Below are 11,812 nucleotides of genomic sequence, written 5' to 3'. Positions count from 1 at the left end.
TATAGCTTTTATCGACTTTTCGTGGGTTTTTTCCATCTTTAAATGTACCATCATTTGAATTAAATATACCGTAAAATAGTCTGTGCCGTTATTTTTCTTATTTTACATCATTGAAACTGAAATTGATATTTTAACAAACTGTCACCTCGACGTGAAGAGCAGAATTTTCGCGAGTGAGCCACGTTTATTTGTCTGCAATTTGTTCTTTAGTTGTATATGTATTCCTGTTTGTTCCCTTGTCATACAGTGGCGTATTCATTGTTAAATTTTAAAATTCCACCAGATTTTCAAAGAGTATTCAATCAGGAAAATCAAACAAGATTTCATTTTAACAAATTGTGTGATCGTGTGTATAATTTCAATCTGATTTAAACATATCAAATACCGGTCATGTGTGCAGGCATTGTTTAAAACGAACTGAAAACGCGCCGTTTTACTTTCTGTTCTAGTTATCATTTAATCAGTCCATGAAATTTCAGCCTTTACATTTTGAAGGTGATTATGTATCCAACAACACCAGAGAACCCCGAAAGGTTTTCAGAACAGGAAATTCGATGGAGCGTTTTCAAATCATTGAAAGCAAATCTAGGACGCAGGATCTGTTTTTTTTTTTTTATCAGATTGGTATGATTTTATGTGTCTTTTCACTGTGTAGGTAGGGAGGTCAGTCAAAATATGAAGTATAGAGAAAGTGCATAAAACAACATTTTTTGAAAGAGCTCAACAAAAGAAATTCATTGGTGCCAAAATTTTTGAAATCGGTCAAGCGGTTCAAAAGTTATGACCATTTAGAAATCAAAAATTTGGCCCTTTTCCTTGCGAAGGCAAAAATACCATATTTTGGGCTATTTGTGAGGCCAATTATAACCAAAGTATTAGAAACTACAAGCAATATATCTACATAATTGCAATAAGGCCCTTTTAAGCTTTGATTTAAGCCACTAAAGTCCTCTGGAACATTAGTCTTAAGGAAACTACAATATCTCAAACTTGGTAAAAAAAAACTTTGGACTTAGTTTATTTTTGCTATGTGTCAAGGGCATCTTTGAATAAACTGCTATGTTTAGACATTCATATCTTTCAATGGAAAGCATGCAGAGGTCTTGTTTTATGCAGTTATGTAAAGACCCAACCAGTCAACAGAAATATATTAACTGACATATTGCCAACATTTCGGATTTTTTTTTTCGGTGAATCAAAACCATGCCGACAGGCCCCCTTTTTTAAGGTAGCTTTTTTAGGCAAAAAAATACATTTTTGGTAAGCCAATGCTGGAAAAAAATCCCTAATTTTTTCTACTACTTGTTTTGTATTGGTATTCAGTTGTTTCACAAATAAAATAAGCTCTTAAAGCTGAAAAAAATTTATTGAATGAAAAAATCAGCATTTTGACGTTAATTTTTAAGCTATTTTTCGTCAAATATGCACTGAAATCGGCACAAAATCTGAAATTTTGAAGCTGCCATTAACTTTTCATAAAATTCTGTGACTGTTACTGTGAGTTTACATGTTAAAGCACCTTTTTGGCATATATTAATAGAGTTTAATGCAATTAAAATTTAAAAAATTGTCAAAAATTAGAAATATTTTGTCAATTTTAAAAATCACGGAGTTTTTCAAATATTTGCCTATTTATGCTTTAAAATGAACCTAATTTCATTGCATTTGTGTTACTGATACTTATCCTAGATGTAATTTGGTTAGGACTATACCTGTATACAAAAAATCTACAATTTTGAAATAACCAAATTTTTAACGAAAACATAAAAATAATCCATTTAAACTGAAAGAGTTAGATAATTACTTAGTCAGACATTGCTATTATGATGTTTTCTCCTGCAAAATGTATAATTTACACTTAAATATTCTCATTTCTAAAAAAAATTGTAAAGTTTTACGAAAAAACTGTTTCTCTAATAAAAAAATTGCCTTGAGTGAGCTTTTAAATGTAAAGACCGATGCAGTCTATAAGTCTTTTACATGTTGTAATCATTGGTATTTGCAGCAGTGACTATCTGAACTGTTTTAGATGCATGCAATGCTATAGGCTATTAGCTGACTATGCAGTATGGGCTTTGCTCATTGTTAAAGGCCGTACAGTGACCTACAGTTGTTAATGTCGGTGTCATTTTGGTCTTTTGTTTACAGTTGTCGCATTGGCAAAAAATACCACATCTTCTTTTTTTATATCGTTTAAATGATAAACAAACTATTATTCATCATTTGATTAAATTTATTGAATGTTTCTTAAGTATTCCTTTTCAGGTCAGAGCTGTTTCTTTACCAACATTCACCAAAATTAACCACGATCTACAAAAGAGAATATATTTATTATTAACCAAATAAAAGATTTTGCATTTATCTTTAATTACCTTGGAGTACCTGCAGTTTTTACAAGTCATAAGAAAGCTGGTTTACATGCGTGAATCTGGAAAAAAAGTACTACTATATTTGAGATTGGCTGCTGACAAAGTGGTTTTCTGGATTAACCTTCATCAGGAACGCTTGATGACAAAATATAAGCATACGTTGCTATTTCAGTGCCTTTAAAATATGTTATAGCTGACTATACAGTATGGGCTTTGCTCATTGTTGAAGACCATTGTGAAACTTACAGTTGATAATTTCTTAATTTTTATTAATGGCCAAATTTTTGAATACAACTAGATAAAGTTAATTTAGATATTTTTTCTGCGTTCGAAAGACTTTGCTGCAACCAATCTACAAATAAATAAAAAGTAGCACCTGGAAAGAAATTTAATATTCCTGGATAACAGTCTACAAAAGAAGAGAAATGGGTTGAGAACCTAAAATAAAATAAAAAGAATTAGTGCTGAAAGAAAAGGAAAGAAAACTAACATTAATTTTGCTGAAAAAAGTTTCCTACAATAAAATCCTCACATCTCCGTTCTGGTAATCCTCTATAACAGGCTCCTCAAAAACATTGCTGTTGTTGTCATCATCATCGTCGACATCATCAGCATCCTCAAAGTCGTACGCAATAGTCGACAAACCGGTATCTGCATCATGCCCAGTGACAGTCCCTGTGTACCAAAACTCCTCCCCATCAGCCTCTCGACGAAATCTGTGATCCACTCGCCAACCTACTAAAAATGCTGGATCCAGAGGCACAATCCTCAACTCGTCCTTCTCCATGTCATCTAGCAAAGGGAAAATAAAAGTCTCTGTCTCACCATCATAAACTAAACTGTACATATACTTTCCACGCCTTACTTTCAGACCCGTAAGTATACCATAGTACCATCTGCTGGATCCATCGAATTCCTCTATCAAGTGCTGCACTCTCTTACCAATCAACTCTTCAGGTTTGTCAGGTGCTGGTGTGATCGGAACTGCCCTACTACTACGTGTACCACCTTGCGTCTTTTGCCTTTTCTTAGGAGCTTCTGTGTGTCTCTGCCTTTCTTCTTCTGCAAGTTTCTGGAACTTCTCCTTCTCCTCCTGCAGAATAGTACTAGAAAGAGGGTTAGCCTGACCACTTACTTGATGAACTGCTTGTCTTTCTTCCCTGTCATCCTCTGCCTGTCGTACTACACACTTCAAATTGGCTGTCAACTTCTCTGCACTCAAATACTTGCCACCAGCCATCACATTAAGAATCTTACCTATGTTAGGAGTACCCAATACATACCGCCTAAATGTCAATTGAGTTTGTAAGGCCTTAACTCGCTGTCCGCTCTCTAGAGATCGCAACTGTGAATCGATCTCACTTGGTGTCTTCCACAATCCCCCTACTTCCTGTAGCTTCTGTGTGAGTTCCTCTTTCCTTTCTCTATCACGCTGTCCCTTAGCCTCTTTCTTCTCCCTCTTCATGGCGAGTGCTTCCTGTCGTTGCTGGCGAATGTCTGCTAACCTCTCAACATACCTCTGGCGTTGTTCCCTAGAATCTTCCCTGGCCTGGCGGAGAACCTTTAGAAAAATCAAAACAAACCTAGACTGTTAAAAGCAGGTTTTAAAGCTAATTACAAATGCATTATTTTATTTAAATGTTCTGATTCTGGTCATATCATGTGAGTGCCATTACTATGTGGTATGCTCATTGTTGAATGTCATACAGTGACCTATAGTTTGTTAATGCCTTTTTTCTGTTTGGTCTGTTGTTTAGAGTTGTCTCATTGGCAAGCAAACCACACCTTCTTATATTTATTCTAAGTTTTTTGGGGAGATATCAATTCTTGCTCATTTTAAAATTCCCAATTTAAAAAAATGCTTTTACTGTGATAAGCTATAGTGAATTTGACCCTTTATTTTACTGCATTATTGAATTTGCTTTTCAAAAACATACATGCAACATTTGCCACTGGACTTTAGGCAACCAACAGTCAATTAATCAATCAATCATAATTTTCATCATGCAAATTCTAGTACCTGTTCACGATGTGCTTCATCCAAACTTCCTAACCAGTTTGCTGTATGGTTCTGTGTCCACATCGTGATCCCCTCCATGGCGTTGGTGGTGGCCCTCGGCATGACTCTTATAAGGCTGTCCAACTGCGAGAAGATCCTTTCGGGTCCAACATTCGTCCTGGGAACTGTCGCTGACTCCTGGAGAAGCTCTGGTGACCAACCTGTAGCATACTTACCACCCTCAATATGATCTTTCAATTGTCTGCTACAAACAACCTTGAAAGATGAAAACAAAAGCTCTAAAATCTGTTGTGTAAGATTGTCCAAATGTGGGGAAGGACTTACCAATTTATCATATACCTTATCCTTCTGGACTGTCTCCTCACCAAAGATGAATTCCTCTCCTTTCATCAAGGTTGAAGCGTCAGTGGACAATCTTGTGAAGGCGTCATACAGCTGCTGATACAAAGGGGTCAACTCGCTCACATGTCCATTCTCCTCCATGAATCTCCACATTGGCCCTGTCACCATTTTCGATACTATACCTAGTGCTCTGGCTCCTGCTTGAAAAGACAAAATAGAGAGATCAGCGTTCACTGCTGTAAAGAGTCTATTATCTGCTTTATGCTCCTCTGCAAAGGCCAGAAGATCATTAAGTAGATAATAAACTCCTACAGCATTGTGAAATAAAATGTTGAATCTGTTACCTTTGAAGGAAGCTAGAGGCACTTCCTTTACCTGCCCTTGAGTGTGCAAAAAGTCTCGGAACTGTACTGGTTTCCCTGCTTTTTCACATCCACGATCCTGCACTGCCTTACATACTGTCCGTACCAGTCTTGTTGTACCTGATTCACCTGGTATACTGTATCCTCCTGGTAAGGTAGGGGCGCCAACCTTCTCACCGGAGTGAACAAGACTCTCCCACAATGAAAGAGTCTTGTTCGCCTGCTCTGACAGACCTACTAAAAAATGAAGACCACAAAAGAAATAATTAATGGTAATATACCTCTCTCTCTGTACTACAGTAAGGGTGTCCCAGTTCTCAACGACATGTGGTAAGGCTTTCTCTCTCCATTCTGACAGTAAAGTAACGAACTTCTTGTTGACACTGGCCTGGTCGCTAACTGTGTTCTTGATCTTTACAGCTACCTGTCTTACCTGGTCATTATCATCACCTGTCATCTCTGTAATGATGCCCTCCAGTAGCTTTCTGTATGCCTCTGCATCACCACCTGCCATATCACGCATTCCCATGCACATGGTTTTACCTGATAAAGAAATTGAAATTGCACCATAATGATGTCCAAATTTAGTGGTGCCATCAGGCCCTACAGTTATATTACCTTCAGAGGCCTGTATCTCTTCCTTCAAGTGAACAAGAGCTACACTCCTAGCCTCCAACAACATGTACTTAGCAAATGTCGATCCAGGTAGTCGTTGCGGGGTCATACCAGTTATCTTCTCCATTACAGTCTTGATGATCTTTGGGACATTCTTTGCTCCAACTCTCATACACATCAGCTCCATGTAGACCTCTCGTATGATGTCTGTATACCTACCATCATGAAAGGTTACAATTTCTCGCTGGTTCAAGAAGGCTTCCATCTGCTCCTGACACTCCAAATACCGACCTTGCCAAAATGCTACCTCCTCTTTCAACTCATCAATTCGTCTGGAAAAAAAAATATTATCTGGTCTCTCATTATCAATACCTTTATAGTACCTGACCTGTTCCTTAAGGTTAACCTTTTCCCGCTGCAGTTCTGTGATGGTGTTGGACATCTCCTGAACTCTACCCTCTGCACCTCTACCTACCTCCTGTTGCTGTTGGATTTTTTCTGCAATATAAGTTATTAAAATTAGTACATTGTTTTGTACATTCTGCAATTTTTTTCTATTTGAACACAAAAATGTGCATGTAGTATATCTTAATATAATTAATATACATTCAATGAAGGTATATAACTTTGTAAATGTTATTCACATATTTTATATTATACAGTTTTGAATGCTTGGTTGTCTTTATTTTTTTTTATCTGAGCATCACTGGGAGTCTTATGTAGACGAAACACGCGTCTGGCGTACTAAATTATAACCCCGATACTATTTATGTTGCCATATTTGGTTGCCAATGTTGGTTTGTCCTTTTATATATTTTTAATTCTTTTTTTAGGGTAAGTATCAGTTGTATAATTAATTAAATCTTGTGATATACAATTTAATAATGAGTTGGCTTATGTGCCATAATAAAAGAACATTATTTATAGTAAATTGTTCTGTGATTTTTTTTTTTATTTTACTTTTTGTTGTATTACAGTTTTCAATATTTTATAATGCATACCCGACTTTGACCTCTCTTTCTCAGCCCTTTCCTTGAAGTGGTCCTTCAACCGCCTAGCCGCCTTCAGTTGTCTGCTCTTTTCATTCAGACGCAACTTCAATACCTCTGTTTTTTTCTGGTGCTGGGTAGTGGTTGCTTCCCCTCTCTGCTCGGTCTGTCTTTTCTCTACCTCCAACTGCTGGTTCCTGGTGACTAACTTCTCATGTTCTTCCTGCATAGAGGAAAAAGCATTAGCCAAGGATTCAACTAATCCTCGTAGCTCTACAGGAATACTAACCTCTCCTACCTTCAGATTAAGGGATTTTAATCTGTCAACCAAGACATCACTGCTACCAGGCATGTCAAACAACTCTCTTTTCAGCACCTCTATCTGGCTAGTCTGCTTTGCTTTCTTCATCTTTTTCATTCTATCAACTTCCCTCTTTACCCTAACATGCATGGTGTTCTTCTCAGTGTCCGTCATCTTGGTAACTTCAAATAAAGAGCAAACAATACCATGAAATCTCTCTACTTTATTAATACTGCCATACTTATCTAAATACCTGTGGACCTCCATCAATAGTCCTAGAGACATCTGTCCAGAAGAAAGCTTCCTAGAGGCACCTGTGTTCAGTAAGTCTGCTTCCGTCAGTCCATTTCGTCTGCACTCTGGTAAGTACTCCAATTCATCTCTGGTCCTGGCATCTGGATAGAGTGGCATACATACCTGTGTTGTTGTAGTTGGATCTACTCTATCCAGGTGATTTCTCAGAAAATGATAGATGGGAAAGCAGGCTTCCCCATCTATCATACCTACCAACTTACTCATCCTGGGCTGTATCTTACCAATATCACTCCAGACAATATCCGCCATACTTACTGTGGACTGAGTACCACTCACCATACCATCCCCAGATGGCCCTACCTCATACTCAGTCCCAAAACGTCTACTGGCATAGTCAGCTATGCTTCTCATGTCATCTGAAAAAAAAAAAATAATGTACAAACCCTTCACAAAGACATACAAAAATTTCACCATAAACTGCTAAATGGTACCGGTGTTGGCTCGTTAATTATTAGAAGAGTCGGAATTTATTCTTTTATTTTGTTACTCAAATACATGTACTATGAAGGCAGCATAGTGACCTGAAGTTGATAATTTCTGTGTCAGTTGGTCTCTTGTGGAGAGTTGTCTTATTTGCGTTCATACCACATCTTCTTTTTCATATTAATACCATATCCTTTTCAGTACATATTATGTATCTTATAGTTCTTAATTTCTGTGCTATTAGGTCTCTTGTGGAATGTTGTCTAATTTGCAATCAAATATTTTTTTTCTATATAAATACAATATTTTCTTCTGGGTACACATACCACAGTTTATTTAATGGGATTTTCTCATTGGTGAAGGCTATAGGATGACCTATAGTTGTTTATTACATTGTCATTTCTGTCTCTCGTTGAGAGTTGACTCATTGACAATCATACAGCATTTTTTTTCTTCATTTTTATAAATTTTATAAAAGCATACAAAAAACAAAAATTACATACCATGTATCTCCAGAACTCAATAAAATCAAACTAAAATGATGAAAAACAAAACAAAATAAATGCAAAAATAAAGTAAGTTTAATAAAACTAAAGATTACAAAATGCATGCACATTAGTACTTTAAATAAATATCTGGTTCTTGTCAGTCTGCATATTAATTTACTTTATTCTGAAATAAATCTTACAATGATAGAAAACAGTTCTGAAATTAAAATGCAAATAGGGTTTCATGAGAAATGTACATACTACAGAAAGATAGATATGGGTGATCATATGGATAAACTTTAAACCTTTATGGTTATTCCAATGATATGAGGGGGGGGGATCTTTAGCAATGATACTTCCGGGATGTTAGTGTTTAACTTTTTGTAAGATTTGGTATTACATTTTTTAAGCTTGGGATTTCAGGATCAGGACCACCCCCAATGATCTGATTTTTATTACAGAATTTGTGTAAGGAAAAATATGATATTTAATCATAATCATATATTTAACTTTAAGTAGTAATAGTACATAAGTTATGAGCAAAAACGGCATCTGTTATCCTGTTTAAACATTAATGTATCAGTGAAAAGGCAAAAATATCAAATTACAATATAAATTAAAAAATCAAAGTGACATATAAAACTCCAAGCTGAAAGCAAAAAATAAAACCTGTAAACATCAACTAAAAGTTTTAAGTAAATAAAAAATAAATGAAATAAAGATAAAACAAAAAAATCACAACAAAATAAACTGAAATGAAAATGAGATAACAATATGTTTGCCAATGTATAAGTCACAATTTGAAATTAAACAAGATTCAGTGCTTGTCTAAAATGCAGAGGCAGATTTAGGAGGGGCAAGCACCCCCCCCTCCTTTTTGGGAAAAAACATGGTTGCTTGTATAGGGAGTCCCTGAAGCGTGACTGGAGCGGGCCCCCTCTTAGGTCAGTCAGTGGGCCCCCACTTATAAAATATTCTGGATCCGCCACTGAAATGTGTCACACATTTCAAACCGTGATCATATTTAAAGAAAATAACTGTGTGTATTATGAACAGTACACAAGTTATAAAAATAAAACATTTGTATGATATTATGATATAGTTTTAATAACAATTTTACCCTACTCAGGCTACTGTAGTTTGATCAAAACAATAAATGTAATGTGTGCAAATTCTCCAAAACTATCATAGCCAGTTTTGACTGCAAACTACTTTGAAAAAATAAAAATATTGTTCATTATGCCTGGTCCACAAATAAGGAACAAATATATACTCAGTTACTTATTATTCTGTGGGTGGAACAACATATTTTTGTCTTAAATAAAAAATAGTAATTTACTGTGGACTGTACGATGTAGAGCACCGAAAATTCCGAAAATTATGAATGTATAAAACCCGAGATATTCCGAACGGATGAAATTAAAACGTTAGGAGAATTTACCTCATTACATATTCATATTTTTTATAATGGACAATTGGGAGCATTTAAAAAAAATTGCTGGTAGAAAGTCCCTTTCATTTTATAGATTAACAATTACGCAAACAAAAAAAACCAATTTGGAAACAGTTTAAAGATTTTTCATTGGAATTTTATGAAATAAGAAATCCCCCTCGCTGAAATCGGTTCAATTTAATTATTTATGATATAATATCTGTACTTACCATACGTGATTGGCCTCCGTGGCTTATGTCCATCGTTGTCTACACCCTCTGTCAGCAGTCCGTCCAAAAACGAGTCGGTAAAAGGCATTTTTTCTCAAGGTAAAAAACTACGTACAACCAATGTGGCGGATTTGTAATTTCCGGTAGGCAAGAACAGATAACTCTTGGCGCTAAATTTTTTGTCAAAACCACGCCCTGATCATAGAAATATCCAATCAATTCCGCAAGCCGCTATTGTTTTTCATGTCAAACCATGGATACGTGTGGAAGGAGAAAGTTCTGGAATTTACGAATCCGAGTGTCAGTGGTGTTTACAAAGGCGAAAACATTTTTTTTTTTACATCTTTTTTAAAGATTTTTTTTTTCTATTCTGAAAATCGATACCTAGGTATGACTGACAACCGGATCATAAAACTTGAATATATTTCCAAAATTTTAAGCCATTAAAGAAAAAAATCGGACTAGTAACAGCTTGCGGAATTAATTTCAAAATCAGTAGTACTTTTGACACATAGTTTTCACGGCGGCCATTTTTTTCAAAACCTCTCCACTTCAAACTTTTTTTTTATCGAACGAACTCACTGCAATACCTTTAAAACTTATATATTTAGAAAGATAAATGTCTGAACTTTATTTCCATATCAATTGTTTACCCATACAATATATATTTCACCTTTTTCAAAGCAACTGAAGTTGGGTAAAATCCGACATTTTTGCCGTCGCAAGGAAATTATTACGTTACGATAATCGCATTGGCGACCTCCCTAGTGTAGGTCGTAGATGTTATATAATTTTATGTTAAGTGCATTCCTATATTACATATCTATATATAGTTTTATTCACCAATTTGAAGCATTCGTGTGAACACAAACCATAGGTAGGTATGCATCATGAACAGGATCACATAACACACATAAGCTGATGGAAAATCTCTCAACACAAGCATGCAACATATGTTTATTTCAAATAACTGATTGTATTATTGTAATGAGTTCAATAATATTGTTTCCGAGACTCCTTTCATATAATATGTGTTTCGTGCTAAAAATAACAACGTGTGTTCCAAGTAGAAAATTGTGGTGTATGAATAAGAAGATGCAATAGCAAAACATTTTGCTCACTAATGTATAATTACAGTCTACCTGGGGTGTTACTTAGTTATCAAATGCATGCAACCGGTGTTTTGACTTCATAAATTAGAACTAAGTTACTGTGTGGTTTTCATCTCTATTATTGAAAATAGAATAAAGGATACAACAGATAAGGTTGTGCATAATTATACCATGGCATACACATACCAATTTTGGTAGCATTGTGAGTGATCATTCATTGGTTTCCTAAGTAATTTTCTCTAGGTTTGTGTTTTATTATTATTTTTTTATATACATCTGTTACATTTGTATCTGCGATGTGTGGAACCAAATTAATTTCCTTTGATAAAACAATATTAATGTGAATGACATACACATAAGTTACCAATCTTATAAACGATCTGCACTATGAAAGTCTATTCGGTCTTTATTGAGTAATGTGTTCATCATTTCATGTTCTATAAGATGAAACATTGTTTAAAAATAAATGATTGATCTTTTTCACATTTATGAGATAACAGCATTTTGAAAAAAAAAGAACTTTATATTACGTGCGAAATAATTTAAAAAAAAATAATTTTAAAGTAAAAGAAAGTTGCATACGGTTTTAAAGAAAACATATATGTTTGTGTTTTTAAGATAGCAAACATGTGTCTGTGTAAACAAATACCTTTGTATTGATTAGGGAAAACAGGAACTTTTTAAACATATTTAATTATTGACCATCCGTCAATTCTGTTTATAATTTCCTGTCTTCTTTCATATTCCAGTAATGAATTTAACGGATCAAGATTGGAATTATCGGGAAATGTATGATGGAGAAACCGTTTTTGGT

General features: G+C 35.0%; 1 protein-coding gene across 1 annotated transcript; it reads right to left on the bottom strand.

The window, feature by feature from the left end:
• Positions 1 to 2,261: 2,261 nt before the first annotated feature.
• On the bottom strand, positions 2,262 to 7,678 carry LOC143074062 (uncharacterized). The gene is made up of 4 exons (XM_076249611.1): positions 6,710 to 7,678; positions 4,390 to 6,206; positions 2,888 to 3,930; positions 2,262 to 2,310 (listed from the first exon to the last, which is right to left on the bottom strand). Exons 1-4 carry the CDS (start codon positions 7,662 to 7,664, stop codon positions 2,262 to 2,264), a joined length of 3,864 nt encoding a protein of 1,287 aa, XP_076105726.1. The 5' UTR covers positions 7,665 to 7,678.
• Between the last annotated feature and the right edge of the window lie 4,134 nt (positions 7,679 to 11,812).

Source organism: Mytilus galloprovincialis, chromosome 5, assembly GCF_965363235.1.
Source record: "Mytilus galloprovincialis chromosome 5, xbMytGall1.hap1.1, whole genome shotgun sequence".
NCBI classification, from domain to species: domain Eukaryota; kingdom Metazoa; phylum Mollusca; class Bivalvia; order Mytilida; family Mytilidae; genus Mytilus; species Mytilus galloprovincialis.
Note: the sequence above shows the minus strand (reverse complement) of the source record. Positions and strands in the feature narration are given on the sequence as shown.